We start from the raw sequence: 23,352 nt of genomic DNA, 5'->3' as shown, positions 1-23,352 counted from the left end.
CCTCACCTATACAATTAATATTGTTTTGGTTAAGCTTCAGAGGACTTGAATACAGCTCTGTATTTATCTTCCTGTTAGAAGCATTTGGTTAATGAAACCTAAATGAAGCCTCATGATTTGCATCTTTCTTATGTCTTATTTGTAACCACTTGCATCATGAGAAGAAGACCTTAATTTTATATTCATTCATTAGTAGAGTTTCATTCAAATAGTAATTAACTCTTTGGTCAAAATTAACAAAATGAATTACTAGTATTGAGTGGTGTGCATGCATATAATTCAAAAGGACATTATAAATTTCTGATGTGTTACACATTAGATTTATATTGCAGGCTCCATTATAAAGAAAAGGCCACGAATTCACTAGTATTTTTCTTTCTTTAAGAGAAAAGAGAACATGCCTTTGTCTTTTATGAAACTGGCTATATGAAGATTCATGAGAGACCTTAATGACAGAAGTGAACAATGTGTAGACAAGCTGACAACATTTCATCACAACCTGTGAGTGCTCACAATTGGCATCATTTTTATACCCAAAAAGTACACTTCTCATGGCCACCAAGTAAACTCTTTAAAATTAGTTACCCTTCAATTGTGAATAAAACCAATTTCCCTCATGTGAAGTATTGTATTTATCATTTCTTTCTGGGTCATTTAGGTGGAAGGTTAGATTGAAAATGGACCTCCTGTTTTCCAGTATTTGGGCAGCTCCCTTCCATAGTATACCTCCATGCTTCCATGCTCACATCTCTCCACAAATGGGGTATTTCCCTGTAAATCGTTCCTTTCACTTGGCCTTCTAGGCATTCCCTCCTTCTGCCTCTGCCATCTGGCAGCCTTCCTGCCCCCACATGATATCCTCTGTCCTTAGTCCAATATGCCTGTCAGAATGCTTATTGGGAGGGCAACCCTCTCCAACTGGGAAGCATACTTAGCCCCTACATACAGGCAGCGTCTAACATTGGTTGAACTAAACCATCACTTAGTCATGGGGAGTTCAAATAGCAACACAGAGAAAAGTCTATATTTACTTTTTAATAAGCACAAATCCTGAAGTGATGGCTCATTCCTATGAGCATCCTTCCCTACTAAGTCCCCCTTTAAAAAAAAAAAAAAAAACAAAGGCACCACCTAAAAACCAGATTCTAGATATTTCTCTTTTCAGAATACGAAGAAAGCAGGCTTAAGTGAAGCCAAGTGGGTAAAGTTTACAAATATACAATGTTTTTCATTGTTGGACATTTTTAAAGGCTATTTTACAGGTATAAATAGATCATACCTAAGAGAACCTAAACGTTTTATCTTATATGCCCTAACCTCAACCTTCTAGGCTTTAGAATCAATAATGGCATTTTTTGTCCCCTCCGGTTCTATTTCTACTTATGCCATAAACCAGAGAAATGGAAGCTTAACCTCATACTGGCTCTGTGACATTTTGACTCTCCCCTCAGGGTCCTGAAATATCCCAGCATATGCCCATTCTGGCATAAATCAGAGAACAGCAAGCTCAGGGGACACCATATGGCCAAGCGCCTGCATGTTACACTGGGGCATGCTGAGGCTTCAGGTACTCCCAGTTAGGCTTAGATCTGGTATTGGTCTTGTGGACCAGAAATGAATTCTAAGAAGTCCTCTGGGGAGGACAGTCCAGCCTATGGAGGGCTGAGAATAGCTACTTCAACCTGGAAATGTTTCAAGAATCTACGCTAATTGAGATTGAATTGTCATCCTCTCATGTGAACCAACTACAGCCCTCTTCTGCTCAAGGATAAATGGTGAAGTGAAGACGATTTACTCCCATAGGGGCCAAGTGGAGACAGTGCTCCACTCCTCCCTGACATAGTCTGGGCGTTTTAGGAACCAGGAGGTTTTCCTCCTCTCCAACTGTATAACACTGTAGTAGGTTTAACAGATAAACAATAAAGCCTCAGGAGTCTCATGCCAGTATACAGTAGGTGCTAAATAATGTTAAAGTGAACAAATAAGGTCTCAGGTTCCATGAAGTTAAACGTAGGTGGTAGAAATTCATCCTGAAACTTTCCTTCTGCTCCCTCTTCTCTCTTCCCTGTGTCTTACAGATTCTGATTTTCTATTTAGCTCCAGAGTCTACATCAGAAGTTGTAGATTCCCTTTGTGGAGGTGTTGTTGAGGGTGTGATAAAGAAGGCTGGCCTGCAACAAAAGTCAGGAGAGGCCTTACGCTGTTTCCTTAATAAAGCATAATAATTCAAATCAATTACATTTAAACTTCTTAGTAGTATAATATAATCAATTATGTAGGTGAAAAATGAGGAAGACAAAGTAGACACAGAAAGGAGAATTTGGGGCCAGGTGCAGCAGCTCACACCTGTAATCCCAGCAATTTGGGAGGCCAAGGTGGCAGGATCACTTGAGGTCCGGAGTTCAAGACCAGCCTGGCCAACATGGTGAACCCCCGTCTCTTCTAAAAAATACAAAAGTTTCTTTAGAAAAACTTTAGGTGTGGTGGCCTGTGCCTGTAATCCCAGCTATTCAGGAGACTGAGGCAGGAGAATTGCTTGAACCCTGGAGCCAGAGGTTGCAGTGAACTGAGATGGCACCACTGCACTCCAACCTGGGTGACAAAGTGAGACTGTCTCATAAAAAAAGGAGAATTTGGAAAGGAATGGAAAATAGAAAAAAATGTGAGGATAAGAAAGTGGGAAAGAGGTAGAGAGAGAGTAGGCTGTGATAATATGTACCAAAGAAAAACAAACACACAATTAGTTAGGCCAGTGATTTTTTTAAGGATTGCTTTCCGCATTGTGCTTGAGTGCCCTCATTTGTAAATGTGTACTTTCTTCTGAAAACTGTCATGGAGATAATATGAGTTTGGTAGTGAAAATACCTGGTATTGGCACATGGCATATGGCAAGCCCTCACAAAACTTAGCCATTATTTTTCTTTCCTTATGGGTAAATCAATATTATAAGGATGACATATCTTTACAATTTAATTTTTAGATTTAATGAAATTACAACAAAGATCCCAGTGGGATATGGAGTGGAGGGAGATAAATTAATACAAGTATTAAATTAATTCAAAAGAATAAAACCAATAATTAAGAACACTTCAAAAAATAAAAAGGATTCAGGTTTTGTTTGTTTGTTTGTTTTTTGACACAAAAATGTCTCGCTCTGTCATTCAGTCTGGAGTGCAGTGGCCGGATCTTGGCTCACTGCAACCTCCACCTCCCGGGTTCAAGAGATTCTCCTGCCTCAGCCTCCTGAGTAGCTGGGATTACAGATGTGCACCACCAGGCCCAGCTAATTTTTGTATTTTTAGTAGAGATGGGGTCGCGCCATGTTGGCCAGGCTGGTCTTCAGGGGACTTCTTTTACTTGTTATAAAACAGACTAATAAAACAGGAGCAGTAGAGGAAGAATTACAAGAAAAACCAGCAAATTGAATATATAGTCTTTCAACAGACCTAGTATAACTTCTTTGAGTAATAAGAAAGTATCAAATACCAAATGGTGTTTAAAAACAATTGTTTGGAAAGACCTCGGTGTCCTTTTATGTCACTCACTATTCTATGAAGCATTACATGAAGTCTTATTTCTTCCCCACTGTCAGGTAGTCGTATCTTTTGGTTTGCAGGTGAGGAGATGCAACTTCACTGGTGTGATACTCCCTCTACTGTTTGAGGTCCCTCCTGATTTTACTTTCAATTAGCCTTTCCTTTTACAGATGAAATCATTTTAGTTAATACTCAACTGGCACTGTGAGCCACAATAAGTATAAAATAAACTGGTGATTTAAATGTAAAACCTGAAACCAAAACAAGCTAAGAAAATACAGTATTTAATTGATCTCAATTATATAAAGGACTTTTAAGCACAAAAGGAAGGAAAGGAAAATGGATATTTTAAGTGAAAAAAATTAACTCTTGTATATAAAAGAGTCATACAAAATAAAAAGACCATTGTCAAATTGGGAGAAATATTTGCAGTGAATGTAACAGACACAGAACCACCATCCTAAATGAATAAGGAATATTTGAGGCTAGTTAGAAAATCCTCAATGTGCCAATAGAAAAGTAGGCAACAACTATTAACAATTAAGATAAAAACAGTTAATACAATGGACAATAAAGATATAAAAATTAGTCAGTAGTCATCAAATACAAGTTACAATGATTTTTTCAATTACGGTTATTAAAGATTTTTCAATTTCATAATGTACGTGAGACAGCCCTGTGTTCTAATGTTCAGCAGATAAGAATGCAACAGAAATAGACTTTCATTTTTGTGGTGGTGGTTGTTTTTTGTTTTGAGATGGAGTCTTGCTCTGTCTCCCAGGCTGGAGTGCAGTGGAGTGATCTTGGCTCACTACAACCTCTGCCTCCTAGGTTCAAGTGATTCTTTTGGCTCAGCCTCCTGAGTAGCTGGGACTACAGGTGTGCTCCATCATGCCTGGCTAATTTTGTTTTGTTTTGTTTTTTGTATTTTTAGTAGAGATGGGGTTTCACCACGTTGGTCTGACTGGTCTTGAACTCCTGACCTCAGATGATCCTCCTGCCTTGGCCTCCCAAAGTGTTGGGATTACAGGTGTGAGCCACCGCCCCAGGCCAGAAATGGACTTTCTAAAAGCTGTTTGGCAATACATGTTGTTGGATGTATTTTTAATATTCTTAATTTTTGAGCCAGTAATTTCACTTTGAGAAACAAACTCCAGAGAATTACTTACATTTTGGGGCAAAGACTTTCTTATAAAATGAAAAATAAGCCAGATGTAATTTCAATGTTTATACATGGAATAAATACATTAATAGGTGGAATATCATATTTCCATCTATGAAAACATTAAAAATAATGTTTTCAAATAATTTTGAAAAATGATCAAAAGATAAGGTTAATAGAACCGTGTGCAACGTGATTTCCGTTATGAAATATATAATCACAAAGAAAAGTTAGAGAGAGGACTGAACCATTTTGATTTTCTGTTACTTTATTTTTTGAAAATTCCAAAAGAAATTTCTTTTACCTTCATAGTTTAAAAAGTCGTTGATTTTTTTTTGTTGTGGTCTTACTTTTTCTAACTCCACACACTTAAGACACAAGAAATATGCAGAGATAAAAAATAAAAGTGAATAAAATTGAATATTAGGATGATGAGAAAATTACTGGAGATCATTTGCATGAATAGGGCAGAAATACATTTAATTATGAAACATAGGAGGGAAAAGAGAAGAGTTAGGAACAAAAGAGAAAAAGACACAGAGGCAGACTGACACTGAAGGCTTTGATGTAAGTAATTTTCCAGAGTCATACCCCAAAATTTACCAAGACCCTGGACTTCCCAAGGTATCTGCATTTAAAAGTGACTAGGTTACTACTTTGCTCTCTTGTTATTTAAATCCTTACAGTTAAGCTGAACTCTGAGTAGAGTTTTCAGTGTAGCAGAAAGTATGCAAAGTATGCTCTGGTTTGAAGCAGCCATTCAAAGCTACCTCACCCTGGAGGCCAGAAGAAGCCAGTCCAGGGCTTCCCTGGTCAGAGGGTCCAGGTATGTCAACATTCATTCCTCATATTTGGTCTGACAATCAGAAGACTGCTCCATTCTGAAACCACTCACCTGAAAATTGTTCCCAAAGGGCTATAATATTTAGGGGCTATTCTGATGGCTTATGAGCTGTACATGACATTTGTGGCAAACTGTGGTAAACTAAGGAGAACTGGACCCATGGTGTCCATTTCAAAGATGGCGGCCATCACTAAACTTCAGTAGCTGCTTCCATGTTGAAACGTGAACTCGGTTTTGCCTCATCTCCTAATTGTTGTTCTGTTTGTTTGTTAAATATTGAGCTAGGATTCTGGATTTTGAAAAATGATAAATCTGTCAATTCTTAAAGTTGTCAATTATTTGAAAATATTAAAGCCCTGTGATGGGCAATTTTTTGAGTTGAATAGAATATGCCTGCTGGTCCCAAAGACTGCAATTTGAGACTTCTGTTTTTTAACGTTGAGTGTGACTTAACGGGCTCTATTCTAAAAATAATGTACAAGACTCTGAACAACCAGCGGTGGAAAGATGGAAAAAACACATTTTCTGCTCTTAGGGAGTTTCATGTCTCATGTAGGAGAAAGACATTTAAGAGGGCAGGTCACAGTACAGCAGTGTGGTATTATTATAGAAAACAGAACAAAGTACTGTCTAATGTAAGGAGGTAGTTTTGTCCCAGGGAATAAAGAGACGCTTAATGAGGGAGGTGTCCCTAGAGCTGGTGTGTTCTGTGATTCCCAAATATAAAGGACCCTACAAAGTTTGGTTTGCTTTCTGAGGGAAAGAGGCCATCTGAACTGAAACCAAAAGCCAACTGTTTTCTGATCAATGGCAGTTTTCTTAGGGGAGAAAAATAGTTCAATCCTCTAAGTAAAAACAGGAATTAAGGAATAGTAGACCAACAACAACAACAACAACAACGACAACAACAAAAAAAGAAATGGACAGTGTTGATATGACAGAGAATACTAATATTAGAAAATATAAAAGAACAAGAAGCTCCAGGACACTGAACATATGCATGAGAGGAAATTTAGAAAATGACAAGTGGGCTCATAATGACTTTTAGAAATGCCTTAAATCTCTGGGATTATCTGACATTTGATTCCTTGCAGAGGGTGAGCATTGTGGTTAATGAAGGCTGATTTAGACTCAGCTTCCTACTTCTTCTAGCAAGGAGGAACTGATGATCAAAAATACATGTGTGTATATATATATACACACACACATATATACACACACATATGCACATGCATATATATATATACACACACACACATATGCACATGCATATATATATATATACACACACACACATACACACACACACCCCTAGATAGTTTTCTCCCAGGATATAGACTATATATAATCAGTGGTTCATTGCAAACTCTAAATGCATAGTAAGCGTGATTATAATGCTATCATGTTTCCCATGTTGAATTATTTGGTGGATAAACTTTTTACTTAATGTCCTACTTATGAAACCCCAATAAAATATCTGTGGCATGTATTATTTTGATCACTCTACCAGTATTCCAGAAGGTATATTATCCCTGACTGGGTCAGCCTGTGTGCTACACACTCAGCAGAGAGAAAAGAAGAGTTATGAATAAAAGTGGTTACATTATTCTTGCACACAATTAGCTCATAATTATCCTTCAAAGCAAATACGATTACCCTTTTCATTCCACACATAATTCTTAGGTTGAATATTGCCAAATTGGGACTTTGAATTCCATTTCAAGGCTTCCCTTGATGCTAATTTTAACCTGAATTCATTTAGATAAAAATGTCTGTGGGACAAGAAAGGGACATGCAGCACGATTTGCCCTGAAAATCACTCTTCTAGAAGAGAAATAATACTGGAACCCAAGGACATTATACTGGTTAGGATGGGCTAAGTTATGTTGCAGTAACAAATAATCCTAAGACATCAGTGCCTTAATATACACAAAAGTTTATTTCTCACATTTTATGCGACAAATTTTTCATTCACACATCCTTCCTTAATCACTGCAGCAAGAAGAAGGGGATGTGTCAAATTATGAACTATTTTTTAAAGCTTCTGTCCAGAGATCATCCAATCCTTTCTATTTCATTGACTGAATCATGTCATGCCCACCTAACTTTGAAATGGGCAAGGAAGTGCAATCTTACAATACACTTGGAAAGAGAGTATAGCTGCAATATTTATGAACAATTCTGGGGGTTATTATAGGCATAGCCCTTTGAGAGAGAAATTTTCTCTTTAGGTTATTGCAGAGTATAAGTTAATAGCTACCAGCCAATGAGATGAGCTGCTTGACTCGTGTCTCTACTCATGACTCAAGAGGACATATGCATGACTGAGAAGTACAAAGATGAAAAGATTATCCTTTTTCTCAAGAATCTTGCAGGCCAGTGATGAGGAAAGAGGTAATGATATGCATATAAGAAGGGGCAATGCCTCAAAATAATTTCTGAGATGGAGGGAAGCACCAGAAGCAATGGGATTATGGGAAAGATGAAAGACTTAAGAAATATAGAGAGGATAGAACTTAAAGCACTTGATGACCAATTAGTCACTGGAAACAAGACACAAATCTTTGATGATTCCCAGACTTCTGATTTGGTTAATCAGACAGACATTAGTACATTAGTCAAGAAAGGAATGGCAGAGTCAAGGACAATCTCGAGCAATAGAAAGGAAAATACAGGAATCTAATTTTATCCAAGTCCTTAAGTACTGATGGGAGGATTTAAACAGTGGTGTCCAGTAGATGTCTAAAAGCACAGAGGTCTGGGCTAAGAGCTATTTACATTTAGTTGAACAAGTATTTATCGAGTGACCACTGTATGAAGTACTTTGCAAGGTGCTTTGGATACAAAGTTAGATAAAACGTAACCCATGCCACTGAGGAATTACCTTTAGTGGAAGTACAACAGATATCAATCAGGTAATGATACTGCAAGGTGGACTCTATTATAAGATGTGCAGAGTACTCTGGGAGATCAGTAGAGAGACCTCGAACTGAGCTTAGAAGGGTGATTGTGTTTATTATTCAAGGATGTTTTCTTAAAAGTGATTTCTGAGCTGAGTGTGGAAAGTTGGATAGAAGATCTCTGGATACTATGAAGTATAGTAATTTGCAGTTTCTGGAGTTATAATTTATGGATGTAGGTTTTGGGCTTATTATTTTCTTTTGTAAGTCACTTAAAACCTTTCTGTTCCTTGGTTTTCTAATCTCTAAAATGGTGATTATAGTAGTTCTACAATACCTATCTCAACGTGGTCCTGAGGATTAAATGAAAGGGTCCCTATCAAGACAAAGCTATAGCTAGACATAGTAAGTGCTCAATAAACATCAACTATTATAATTATTATTTGTAGAGGCAGGATGGGGGAAGGCTATTACAGACAACAGACATAAAACAAATGTTTATGAAATCATAACCACAGGGTTATTTGGATAATTGTAAGTAGTTTACTACTGTTAGAGTTTAAAATGTGAGGCAGGGAGTGGCAAGAAAGGTGCCTGGAAGGACTGCCAGAGAGGAAATAACACAGAGCTGGAACTTATTTCACAGAAAGTAGCAGCAATTATAAGTTTTAAGAAAAGAATAACCTCTTTTTCCAGCTGCAACCATGGAGGGTGCGGAAGAGAAGAAGAAGAAGATTCCTGCTGTGCCAGAAACCCTTAAGAAAAAGCGAAGGAATTTCGCAGAGCTGAAGATAAAGCACCTGAGAAAGAAGTTTGCCCAAAAGATGCTTCGAAAGGCAAGGAGGAAGCTTATCTATGAAAAAGCGAAGCACTATCACAAGGAATATAGGCAGATGTACAGAACTGAAATTCGAATGGCGAGGATGGCAAGAAAAGCTGGCAACTTCTATGTACCTGCTGAACCCAAATTGGCGTTTGTCATCAGGATCAGAGGTATCAATGGCGTGAGCCCAAAGGTCCGAAAGGTATTGCAGCTTTTGCGCCTTCGTCAAATCTTCAATGGAAACTTTGTGAAGCTCAACAAGGCTTCGATTAACATGCTGAGGATTGTAGAGCCATATATTGCATGGGGGTACCCCAATCTGAAGTCAGTAAATGAGCTAATCTACAAGCGTGGTTATGGCAAAATCAGTAAGAAGCGAATTGCTTTGACAGATAACGCTTTGATTGCTCGATCTCTTGGTAAATATGGCATCATCTGCATGGAGGATCTGATTCATGAGATCTATACTGTTGGAAAACGCTTCAAAGAGGCAAATAACTTCCTGTGGCCTTTCAAGTTATCTTCTCCACGAGGTGGAATGAAGAAAAAGACCACCCATTTTGTAGAAGGTGGAGATGCTGGCAACAGGGAGGACCAGATCAACAGGCTTATTAGAAGAATGAACTAAGGTGTCTACCATGATTATTTTTCGAGTCTCGTCAGTTTAATAAACAGTACCTGCTCTCAAAATGAAAAAAAAAAAAAAAAAAAAGAATAGTAATCATATTTCTATTGCTAAGAACTCTACATAGGAACTGTTTGGAATTGTAGGAGAAAAAGAAAGGAAGCTGATAGTAGGAGTATATTGCAATTTTGTAGGTCAGAAATGGATTAAGATTGAATAAACAATAAGAGTGCAACAGACAGAAACAGTGAATTGAGAAATACTTAGGAAGTAAAACCAGCAAATCTATGTGACAAGATAGGGCCAGGGTAAGAACGAGGGATGATTTCATCAAGTTTTTTCCTAAGGTCTCAGGAGCATGATAGTACCACCAAGGGTGCATTTTATAACGCAAAAAGAGAATCAGGTTTAGGGGTGTTAGTGCTGTTAAGACTTTTAAGTGGAAATGAGGATTTGAAAATTTTTCGACCTACGGATAAATAATTTAAATGTCAATAGCATATAGCCTTTAAGCCAAATTAGGAGAGTAAGTAATATTCAGGAGATTCTGTTGAAAAGGAAGACGAGTAGGCTGATTATAAAACTCTGGTGAACACCAACAATTAATGGGTGGGGAAAGCAAGAGGAACCCGTATGGGAAACCTAGAAAAATGGCCAAAAGGATTTGCATTTCTTAAAAAGAAAAATTTTGTTTATGTGGGAGCTAAGGGAGTAGCCATTCACTAATTTAAATAATAAACGTATTGAACATCTAACTCTACTCGGTACTGTGGCCACCAGAAACACATTAAGAATATTAATAATATGAACTAAAAATTGTGCATTGCATTTAGCCATAAGGAGTTTCACTGACTAACTGAATTAGAGCAACTTCTGTGGATTGTTGAAAGCAAAAAGCATAAAAGCCATAGTATAAAGAATGAATGGTAGGTATAGAGAAAAGATAGTAGGAGTAGATAAGTTGTCTATAAGCTTACATATGAAAATATATAGTAAAATGAGAAGAAATCAATGACAAAAATGAGATCTTGGTGGAAGAAGAAAAATCAGTAAGGAAGACAGAGAAGGATCTATCAGATTCAGATTGAAAATGTGAGAGGAATTGCACTGTAGAAAGCAAATTGTTAGAATTAAAAAATAAGTTATAAGATTTATTTCAGATAGTTGCAATATTTTTTACTTATGATTTCTATTTCTCTATTGAGAACTTTCATATTTCTATTCAGGAGTGTTTGCCTTTATCTGATGGAACATACTTATAATAGCTGCTTTAAAGTCTTTGATAATTCTAACATCTGGATTATCTCAATATTGGCACTTATTGATAATCTTTCCCTTTGGAATTTGTCACATTTTTTGAGTACTTTGTAAATTGAATACTTTTGTATTGTAACCTAGACATTTTAAATATGTTCTTTACATTCTAGGTTATATTAAAATCCTCAGGAAAATGTACATGCTTTTTGGTGGTTGTGGTGGTTTGTTTGGCATTCACCAAGTTAGGTTCAGATGGCAATTTCTGTCTCACTTTATGGAAATGATTGTTCCAATGTCAGTTCAATTGGCAAAGCCTTTGATATGCCATTTGGGGTCTACTGTGAACATGTACCACTCAGGGGTTAGTGTAAGACCTGGGTGATATTTTAAAATTAAGGTTCCACTATCAAAACTTTTGCTGTGCACTTTTGGATCTATCCTGCATAAGTACACTTCAAGAGTAAGCCCAGAAGCTAAACTTGTTTATTCGCAGAATTAGGGGACTCCTTTCTCTAAATCTCTCACCTCCAGGATTTCCCCCACACTTTTCCATTGGAAGGGACTCTTTCCCTGATCTTCAGGCCAAAAATATGGATTTGAACTTGGGGTTAAATTCCGTGCTGCCTTTGCATACTGAATAACTCCAATGATTGTGGCCATCTCAGGCAAGAATAAAGACAGAAAGAAAATGGGACTTATCCTAATACTCTCCTGATTGAAGAGTTCTGTATAACCTATTCATCAAGCCAAAAGGATATGGGTTCTACTGGAGTTTAAGCTTTACAGCACTGCCCACGATATAGGCACCACTGGAAGTGTCATTTCCACTCTTATCAAGCCACAAGAGAAAAAAAATAAATGGTGATTCCCCTCATGTTCTCTTGCTCATAGAGGCCTATATCTTAGCCTTCTAGAGAGAAAGACAGAATTATCTCAACATGTTAGATGCCCATAGTGATGTTGTGTCAGATTCACTGGAAGCCTGTGTTGGCTCAAGTCCATGATAGAAAAAAGAGAAAATAAAAGGGAAATTAACTTACATATAGATCATTTTTAAATGTCTTGACATCCTTCCCCAATCTACCTGCTTTGGTTTATTTTTCAGAGTCCTCAAGTAGTTGCTTTTTGTACTTCAAATAAAGACTTTAGTCATAGTAGGAGAGACAGACTGTAAGGGACGTACTTCACCATGGCTGCACCAGAGGTTCCAAGAAGAAATAAGTTTTGGAGTACTAGGAAAAGCCCCAAGTGAAATTTAAAGCCTGAAAATTATTTACTGGACATGGCTCTGAGGAAACTATTTGAGGCTTAGAACATATTTAGTGGAGCATAGGGCCAGAAACTGCAGTGGGATGAGGGATGAACGGGGAGTGGAAAAGTGGAGATGGGTGTGGACTGTTAAGTTTAGTTGTGGAGGAAAGTTAGAAAAAAGGCAATAATCAGGGGGAATGAAGATTGAGAAACATTTAAAAGTAAAGAGGATAGAGTTTGTGCCCAAAGATAAAGGTCAGTTGGTAGATTTGCTGGTGGTAAGATGAGCTAGTTCTCTCTGATTTTCTTTTTTTCCCTGTGACATAATATGTGAATTATTAGCTGAGAATCAAAAGAGGAAGAGTTGAAATCTCAAAAAGAGAAATATACAAAAAGTATCTTGATAAGAAAGAAAGTTAACATTCCAGTGAAAGATTGTAGGATTGAGAAGCAATGTTGGGGGAGCCACTTTTATGTAGTGCTAACCTGAAAATCAATTTCATCCAATCTTCTAGCTCAATACTTTCTTGTCTTCTTGTCCTCCCAAGGACTTTCAATGTCAACCCACCAAGTATTGGGCTTTCAATGTCAACCCACATCTACAACCCACCACTGCTGCCACACCCTACACCCTGTGGTTATCCAGTTGTGAGTCCTTTTGGAGAGGATGAGGTAGACCCATTGGGGAAAACCTAAGGATGAGAGGTACAGAGGTTGGATGAAAACATGTAGATACTATCCTTAAGTTTATTCAGAGAGTCATAGAGAAAAGAAGAAAACAATAGTTAATAAGGAGACTTGGGTTCCTTAGAAGGAAATTAACCAGCCATCAAACTGATGGTGTTTAGATTGGAAACACAAATCGATGATGAGTTAACCAACTGAACTAAATCAGATCAGGAGTATAAAACTGAGGAGTGAGGAGGGAAGCCTGACAAGTGAGGAGGTACAAAATGACAACCCATGGGCATCTAGCTGGTCATTCTTTCTACATCAGCTACTGTGCAACTCACAGAGTGAGGATAGATGCTTACAAATAACAGATTGGAATGAGCAACTCAGGATTGCTGCACCTCAAAAGCAAATCACAATATTCCATGCTCCTCCTGTAATCTACTATCCTTTGCTATTATTGTGCTTGCTATTCATCTGCATCAATTCTTTCAATTCTATGAATTTTATTCCCATCAATTGTTCCTAACTGATCAGTCCATTCTGGTTTAACTTTTGTTTTGTTCACATCCTGAACACTGGTCTTTCATTTCAATCTTTCTTCCTGGGCACTCACAAACCTCTCAATCCATTTTCTTCCTTATATCTGTCCTTAAAACAACTTCCCTCCACCTTCAGATAAATCTAATCCTCTGACCTCTACTCTCCTACTGAAACTATTAAACAAAGCTGAAATGCCTTCTGTTCGGGGCTGTTAATCACATCTTCTATCCCAGCAGCTTATTCAAAAAATATATGTAATATATTTATATTCTATATAAATAACCTAAATATATGTTAACATGAAAATATATGTAATATATTTATGTTTTATATCTGTAAAATCTTCATTTTGGCTTTCATCTTCATTTTTGGCTCTTCTCAAAGACACGGATGACTTCACCCGCATTTCTAACAGTAACAATTTGCTCATTCTAGGAGCAGCTGCTGCTTTTTGTTGGATCATGTCTTCTCCATTTCTCCACAATCCCCACAACTCCCTTTTATGTCCACAGTAATTATTACACTTGGACTCTTCTTTTCATACAGTAAAGAAATCGTTCTCCATTTTCATGTCAAAGTCAAAGATGAGAAAATACAAGAAGGATCAAGAGTGCTTCCTGCCTCTTTCAAAACAAATGGGAAAGAGTATAATTTTGGGTGGAGGTCAGGAAAAGAGTATTTCTACATGTTTGTTAATAACTCCAAAGAAACTTGTAAATATAATTTAATAGGAGTAAAAATGAAAAAATGATCAACTCTGACCTGGAAAAACTTCACAAATTAAGTAATAATGGAAAAGGGTATTCAAGAGTGAATAGGAGTTTTTCCAGATGAAAATTAACCCCAGTCTTCATTAGGGGATAGTAGGAGCAAGATGGCCGAATAGGAACAGCTCCAGTCTCCAACTCCCAGTGCGAGCGACACAGAAGACCGGTGATTTCTGCATTTTCAACTGAGGTACTGGGTTCATCTCACTGGGGAGTGCCGGACGATTGGTGCTGGTCAGCTGCTGCAGCCCGACCAGCGAGAGCTGAAGCAGGGCGAGGCATCACCTCACCTGGGAAGCTCAAGGGGGAAGGGAATCCCTTTTCCTAGCCAGGGGAACTGAGACACACAACACCTGGAAAATCGGGTAACTCCCACCCCAATACTGCGCTTTAAGCAAACAGGCACACCAGGAGATCATATCCCACACCTGGCCGGGAGGGTCCCACACCCACAGAGCCTCCCTCATTGCTAGCACAGCAGTCTGTGATCTACCGGCAAGGCAGCAGCAAGGCTGGGGGAGGGGCACCCGCCATTGCTGAGGCTTAAGTAGGTAAACAAAGCTGCTGGGAAGCTCGAACTGGGTGGAGCTCATAGCAGCTCAAGGAAACCTGCCTGTCTCTGTACACTCCACCTCTGGGGACAGGGCAATAACAAACTTGGCAGAAACCTCTGCAGACGCAAACGACTCTGTCTGACAGCTTTGAAGAGAGCAGTGGATCTCCCAACACGGAGGTTGAGATCTGAGAAGGGACAGACTCCCTGCTCAAGTGGGTCCCTGACCCCTGAGTAGCCTAACTGGGAGACATCCCCCACTAGGGGCAGTCTGACACCCCACACCTCACAGGGTGGAGTACACCCCTGAGAGGAAGCTTCCAAAGCAAGAATCAGACAGGTACACTCGCTGTTCAGAAATATTCTATCTTCTGCAGCCTCTGCTGCTGATACCCAGGCAAACAGGGTCTGGAATGGACCTCAAGCAATCTCCAACAGACCTACAGCTGAGGGTCCTGACTGTTAGAAGGAAAACTATCAAACAGGAAGGACACCTACACCAAAACCCCATCAGTACATCACCATCATCAAAGACCAGAGGCAGATAAAACCACAAAGATGGGGAAAAAGCAGGGCAGAAAAGCTGGAAATTCAAAAAATAAGAGCGCATCTCCCCCGGCAAAGGAGCGCAGCTCATCGCCAGCAACGGATCAAAGCTGGACGGAGAATGACTTTGACGAGATGAGAGAAGAAGGCTTCAGTCCATCAAATTTCTCGGAGCTAAAGGAGGAATTACGTACCCAGCGCAAAGAAACTAAAAATCTTGAAAAAAAAGTGGAAGAATTGATGGCTAGAGTAATTAATGCAGAGAAGGTCATAAAAGAAATGAAAGAGATGAAAACCATGACACGAGAAATACGTGACAAATGCACAAGCTTCAGTAACCGACTCGATCAACTGGAAGAAAGAGTATCTGCGATTGAGGATCAAATGAATGAAATGAAGCGAGAAGAGAAACCAAAAGAAAAAAGAAGAAAAAGAAATGAACAAAGCCTGCAAGAAGTATGGGATTATGTAAAAAGACCAAATCTACGTCTGATTGGGGTGCCTGAAAGTGAGGGGGAAAATGGAACCAAGTTGGAAAACACTCTTCAGGATATCATCCAGGAGAACTTCCCCAACCTAGTAGGGCAGGCCAACATTCAAATCCAGGAAATACAGAGAATGCCACAAAGATACTCCTCGAGAAGAGCAACTCCAAGACACATAATTGCCAGATTCACCAAAGTTGAAATGAAGGAAAAAATCTTAAGGGCAGCCAGAGAGAAAGGTCGGGTTACCCACAAAGGGAAGCCCATCAGACTAACAGCAGATCTCTCGGCAGAAACTCTACAAGCCAGAAGAGAGTGGGGGCCAATATTCAACATTCTTAAAGAAAAGAATTTTCAACCCAGAATTTCATATCCAGCCAAACTAAGTTTCATAAGTGAAGGAGAAATAAAATCCTTTACAGATAAGCAAATGCTTAGAGATTTTGTCACCACTAGGCCTGCCTTACAAGAGACCCTGAAGGAAGCACTCAACATGGAAAGGAACAACCGGTACCAGCCATTGCAAAAACATGCCAAAATGTAAAGACCATCGAGGCTAGGAAGAAACTGCATCAACTCACGAGCAAAATAACCAGTTAATATCATAATGGCAGGATCAAGTTCACACATAACAATCTTAACCTTAAATGTAAATGGACTAAATGCTCCAATTAAAAGACACAGACTGGCAAACTGGATAAAGAGTCAAGACCCATCAGTCTGCTGTATTCAGGAGACCCATCTCACACGCAGAGACATACATAGGCTCACAATAAAGGGATGGAGGAAGATTTACCAAGCAAATGGAGAACAAAAAAAAGCGGGGGTTGCAATACTAGTCTCTGATAAAACAGACTTTAAACCATCAAAGATCAAAAGAGACAAAGAAGGCCATTACATAATGGTAAAGGGATCAATTCAACAGGAAGAGCTAACTATCCTAAATATATATGCACCCAATACAGGAGCACCCAGATTCATAAAGAAAGTCCTTAAGAGACTTACAAAGAGACTTAGACTCCCATACAATAATAATGGGAGACTTCAACACTCCACTGTCAACATTAGACAGATCAACGAGACAGAAAGTTAACAAGGATATCCAGGAATTGAACTCATCTCTGCAGCAAGCAGGCCTAATAGACATCTATAGAACTCTCCACCCCAAATCAACAGAATATACATTCTTCTCAGCACCACATCGTACTTACTCCAAAATCGACCATGTAATTGGAAGTAAAGCACTCCTCAGCAAATGTACAAGAACAGAAATTATAACAAACTGTCTCTCAGACCACAGTGCAATCAAACTAGAACTCAGGACTAAGAAACTCAATCAAAACCGCTCAACTACATGGAAACTGAACAACCTGCTCCTGAATGACTACTGGGTACATCACGAAATGAAGGCAGAAATAAAGATGTTCTTTGAAACCAATGAGAACAAAGATACAACATACCAGAATCTCTGGGACACATTTAAAGCAGTGTGTAGAGGGAAATTGATAGCACTAAATGCCCACAAGAGAAAGCAGGAAAGATCTAAAATTGACACTCTAACATCACAATTAAAAGAACTAGAGAAGCAAAAGCAAACACAGTCGAAAGCTAGCAGAAGGCTAGAAATAACTAAGATCAGAGCAGAACTGAAGGAGATAGAGACACAAAAACCCTCCAAAAAATCAATGAATCCAGGAGTTGGTTTTTTGAAAAGATCAACAAAATTGACAGACCACTAGCAAGACTAATAAAGAAGAAAAGAGAGAAGAATCAAATCGACGCAATTAAAAATGATAAACGGGATATCACCACCGACCCCACAGAAATACAAACTACCATCAGAGAATACTATAAACACCTCTACGCAAATAAACTGGAAAATCTAGAAGAAATGGATAATTTCCTGGACGCTTACACTCTTCCAAGACTAAACCAGGAAGAAGTTGAATCCCTGAATAGACCAATAGCAGGCTCTGAAATTGAGGCAATAATTAATAGCCTACCAACCAAAAAAAGTCCAGGACCAGATGGATTCACAGCTGAATTCTACCAGAGGTACAAGGAGGAGTTGGTACCATTCCTTCTGAAACTATTCCAATCAATAGAAAAAGAGGGAATCCTCCCTAACTCATTTTATGAGGCTAACATCATCCTGATCCCAAAGCCTGGCAGAGACACAACAAAAAAAGAGAATTTTAGACCAATATCCCTGATGAACATTGACGCAAAAATCCTCTATAAAATACTGGCAAACCGGATTCAGCAACACATCAAAAAGCTTATCCACCATGATCAAGCGGGCTTTATCCCTGGGATGCAAGGCTGGTTCAACATTCGCAAATCAATAAACATAATCCAGCATATAAACAGAACCAAAGACAAGAACCACATGATTATCTCAATTGATGCAGAAAAGGCTTTTGACAAAATTCAACAGCCCTTCATGCTAAAAACGCTCAATAAATTCGGTATTGATGGAACGTACCTCAAAATAATAAGAGCTATTTATGACAAACCCACAGCCAATATCATACTGAATGGGCAAAAACTGGAAAAATTCCCTTTGAAAACTGGCACAAGACAGGGATGCCCTCTCTTACCACTCCTATTCAACATAGTGTTGGAAGTTCTGGCTAGGGTAATCAGGCAAGAGAAAGAAATCAAGGGTATTCAGTTAGGAAAAGAAGAAGTCAAATTGTCCCTGTTTGCAGATGACATGATTGTATATTTAGAAAACCCCATTGTCTCAGCCCAAAATCTCCTTAAGCTGATAAGCAACTTCAGCAAAGTCTCAGGATACAAAATTAATGTGCAAAAATCACAAGCATTCTTATACACCAGTAACAGACAAACAGAGAGCCAAATCATGAATGAACTTCCATTCACAATTGCTTCAAAGAGAATCAAATACCTAGGAATCCACCTTACAAGGGATGTAAAGGACCTCTTCAAGGAGAACTACAAACCACTGCTCAGTGAAATAAAAGAGGACACAAACAAATGGAAGAACATACCATGCTCATGGATAGGAAGAATCAATATCGTGAAAATGGCCATACTGCCCAAGGTAATTTATAGATTCAATGCCATCCCCATCAAGCTACCAATGAGTTTCTTCACAGAATTGGAAAAAACTGCTTTAAAGTTCATATGGAACCAAAAAAGAGCCTGCATCTCCAAGACAATCCTAAGTCAAAAGAACAAAGCTGGAGGCATCACGCTACCTGACTTCAAACTATACTACAAGGCTACAGTAACCAAAACAGCATGGTACTGGTACCAAAACAGAGATATAGACCAATGGAACAGAACAGAGTCCTCAGAAATAATACCACACATCTACAGCCATCTGATCTTTGACAAACCTGAGAGAAACAAGAAATGGGGAAAGGATTCCCTATTTAATAAATGGTGCTGGGAAAATTGGCTAGCCATAAGTAGAAAGCTGAAACTGGATCCTTTCCTTACTCCTTATACAAAAATTAATTCAAGATAGATTAGAGACTTAAATGTTGGACCTAATACCATAAAAATCCTAGAGGAAAACCTAGATAGTACCATTCAGGACACAGGCATGGGCAAAGACTTCATGTCTAAAACACCAAAAGCAACAGCAGCAAAAGCCAAAATTGACAAATGGGATCTCATTAAACTAAAGAGCTTCTGCACAGCAAAAGAAACTACCATCAGAGTGAACAGGCAACCTACAGAATGGGAGAAAATTTTTGCAATCTACTCGTCTGACAAAGGGCTAATATCCAGAACCTACAAAGAACTCAAACAAATTTACAAGAAAAAAACAAACAACCCCATCAAAAAGTGGGCAAAGGATATGAACAGACATTTCTCAAAAGAAGACATTCATACAGCCAACAGACACATGAAAAAATGCTCATCATCACTGGCCATCAGAGAAATGCAAATCAAAACCACAATGAGATACCATCTCACACCAGTTAGAATGGCGATCATTAAAAAGTCAGGAAACAACAGGTGCTGGAGAGGATGTGGAGAAATAGGAACACTTTTACACTGTTGGTGGGATTGTAAACTAGTTCAACCATTATGGAAAACAGTATGGCGATTCCTCAAGGATCTAGAACTAGATGTACCATATGACCCAGCCATCCCATTACTGGGTATATACCCAAAGGATTATAAATTATGCTGCTATAAAGACACATGCACTCGTATGTTTATTGCAGCACTATTCACAATAGCAAAGACTTGGAATCAACCCAAATGTCCATCAGTGACAGATTGGATTAAGAAAATGTGGCACATATACACCATGGAATACTATGCAGCCATCAAAAAGGATGAGTTTGTGTCCTTTGTAGGGACATGGATGCAGCTGGAATCCATCATTCTTAGCCAACTATCACAAGAACAGAAAACCAAACACTGCATGTTCTCACTCATAGGTGGGAACTGAACAATGAGATCACTTGGACTCAGGAAGGGGAACATCACACACAGGGGCCTATCATGGGGAGGGGGGAGGGGGGAGGGATTGCATTGGGAGTTATACCTGATGTAAATGACGAGTTGATGGGTGCAGCACAGCAACATGGCACAAGTATACATATGTAACAAACCTGCACGTTATGCACATGTACCCTACAACTTAAAGTATAATAATAATAAATAAATTAAAAAAAAAAAAGAAAATTAACCCCTAGATAGTCACCCATTCAATAAAATGTGGAGTCTGAGGCAATTAATCATTTTGGAAGTGTTTAGCTTTTTTCTGTAATTAAATTGATAATCTCTCATTATGGGGCCACATATCATCTGGCCATGTTGTTCAAGGCTACATTTTAATTACCCTGGCCTGAGGCCCTCCTTGAGCCCAAAGGTACCTGGAAGTCCTTTTTAATAAGGAATTCATGCTCAAGGCTTGCTGCGATGCCATAGCTATTCATATTTGAAAATGAGCAGTTGAGATACATTCCGTAAATCAAAAGCCTGAGGAAAAATAGTTAACCCAACATGTTCTGAGCTTGTTCATGCTTCCTTGAGGGAGTTTATTGTGAATGAATACTTGGCTATGTCACTAAAATATTTAAAGGAGAATAGCAAAAAGCACCAGAACCTAACCTTGTATGCATGTATACAGATGTTACTTTGAAAGACTAAGGCAAAGTAACCTTTCTTAAGAATCATGACTGGCCACTTAAACAGCAGAGGTGGTAGATACTCCTGCCATTCAGTAATTAAGAGACTTCTCCAGTTTCAACAGTGGCTTGCTGTCCTGAAGTGGAGTTTGCAGTTCAGATCTGAATGGAGACAAATTCCTTATGGGGGTGCCCAATTATGGGTCCTGATGGCCTGCGCCAAGTGCAGCATGACTCAGTTAGTGCACACCTGCTGGAGAGGTCCCCGTGCCAGGGACAGGCTCAAGAGCCGCTCAGCCTTGTCTGCTTGAGCGTTTGTTGTCGAGTGCTTTGCAACTAGACAGGGAGAGTGTAATGGCATCCCTCATAGCTGGAGGCCTGGAAAGAGGATGTAAGTGTGATTACTGCAGACAGCTAATGCAGCATCACCGTCAGAGCCAGTGGTGGCGATGCTGCTTTTGCATCCCAGGTACTTTGGTTCCCATCCCGGAAAATTTCTCATAGGAAATGATTGATCTTTCAAACAAAATAACTAAATTAACCAAGTTGTTTCTATCTTTTGTATTTCAGTTCCTCATCCCTAAAACACAAAGACAAATGGCAGTTAAGAGGTAAAATATTTGCTGAGCAACACGAAGGTTTAGAGTGAATGCCTGAAGATCTTTGCCATCACCTTCTCTTCTGCAGATAGCGCAGTGATTGGGAGAGGAGAAGGGGGAAATGTGAGCTGTCACGTACGATTTGCATGCATCTCAATACACACTGTATACACACTAACTCAAAGTGGTTCATGAGATATTCCCATTAACTCACAGTGATGGCATCTGCATTTTATAATGTCAGAGGAGCTCACTGAAAATAATAGACTTGAGAATAATGTAAGTGTATAAGAATAAAATAAAAATAAAAAATCAGAAGTAGTGTGGCCAGCTTGGCTACAACCACTACCTTTTTGTGCTTTCTCTCCTGAGGCATCCTGGTTCATGCTTCCTTCATGGTCCCTGGATCTGGAAATCTTCACACTGTTCCACATGTAAACCTCTATTGAGCCATTTAGTTCTAGTTTCTGCTCACAAAACTTTTCCCTGACATTTATGGTAATTATTATATCATAATTATTCATATCTGTAACTGAGTCTGCAAGAGTGACTCCCTTATTTTCCCTCATAAATTCAACTCACGTTCATTAAGCAGTTACGTGCCTGGCCATATTCCAAGTACAAAAAATACACAGATAAAGGGAGAAAATAGTAAACAAGTAAACAATAAATAATTTCAAATATCAAGTGTTGTGATAGAGTACTTAGGCACTCAGAGGTGAAACAGAAGCAGAAGAGGCTTCAGAGGAAAGTGAGGAGTACTGCCCGTTAGGTAGGAGTATTCCAGAAAAGAAAGTGTGTGAAGAAGAAAAGACTGCCTAGTTTTATCAACTGCCGTCTGCTTGTGAACTTCGGCAAGGGGAAGCCAATGAAGACCTTAATAAGTATATTTGGATGGAATGATGGGAACAAAGGCTTTTCCTGGGGGGAGAATGCAGAAAATAAAAAGACAGGCATTCTGTTTCATTCATCTTTGTACCATTTTTGTACCTCCATTGTCTAATACATAGTAGTCATTTAATAAATGTTGCCTAAATATACAAATTTCCTGGTCCTTTACCCCAGCCCATGTAGACTTGAATTTCGTTGTTGGACCCCATGGTGTCTTACATAAGTATCTTCCACAGCAATGACATGTGCAGCATTAATTTATTTACTTGGATCTCTGCCCCCTACCAAACCATACAATCTTTGAGTGAAGGATTTTGTCATATTCATTGTTGTATCCTGAGACCTCAACACAGTTTCTGGAATATAGGAGTGACTCAGTTAATAAATGTTGGAGGAATAAATATTTATCAGATAACAATATTTGCCTCATTTTTTTTTCTAAAATTAGCTAAAATTTTCAAGCCCAACTAAAGAATAGCCTAAGACTTGGGTATATAGAAGGGAGATTTTAAACACACATAAGCCTTGAGAAATATAATAAAAAATTTATAAAGGAGAAGCATAAAAGAACAAAGTTTAGACTTGTTACTTTTAGGAATTGAGTTCATACACAGATTTATTACTCTAAGAAGAGTGACTAACATTTATTAAATGCTTAGTTTTTATAGAAACTGTGCTAAATGATGTACTTATATGGACTACTTTAATTTTCAGAGCAATCTTATTAGATAAGTAACATTATTAGTCTCATTCTACAGATGAGAAAACTAAGACTTGGAGA

The 23,352-nt window shown here is 38.7% G+C and overlaps 1 protein-coding gene and 1 long non-coding RNA gene across 2 annotated transcripts in view; both read left to right on the top strand.

Annotated features, from left to right (window-relative positions):
* LOC144336137 (uncharacterized) overlaps positions 1 to 22,946 on the top strand; it is a 146,693-nt gene extending 123,747 nt beyond the window's left edge. Inside the window, exons 4-5 of the long non-coding RNA XR_013407640.1 lie at positions 386 to 501; positions 21,652 to 22,946. This is a non-coding gene — a long non-coding RNA (uncharacterized LOC144336137). The remainder of the gene's footprint in view (positions 1 to 385; positions 502 to 21,651) is intronic.
* LOC701250 (ribosomal protein L7-like) lies at positions 5,032 to 9,995 on the top strand. Its single transcript, XM_077973776.1, has one exon. It carries the CDS (start codon positions 9,147 to 9,149, stop codon positions 9,891 to 9,893), a length of 747 nt encoding a protein of 248 aa, XP_077829902.1. The 5' UTR covers positions 5,032 to 9,146; the 3' UTR covers positions 9,894 to 9,995.
* Positions 22,947 to 23,352: the final 406 nt, after the last annotated feature.

The sequence above is a fragment of the Macaca mulatta genome, chromosome 17 (assembly GCF_049350105.2).
Source record: "Macaca mulatta isolate MMU2019108-1 chromosome 17, T2T-MMU8v2.0, whole genome shotgun sequence".
Lineage (NCBI taxonomy): Eukaryota > Metazoa > Chordata > Mammalia > Primates > Cercopithecidae > Macaca > Macaca mulatta.
Note: the sequence above shows the minus strand (reverse complement) of the source record. Positions and strands in the feature narration are given on the sequence as shown.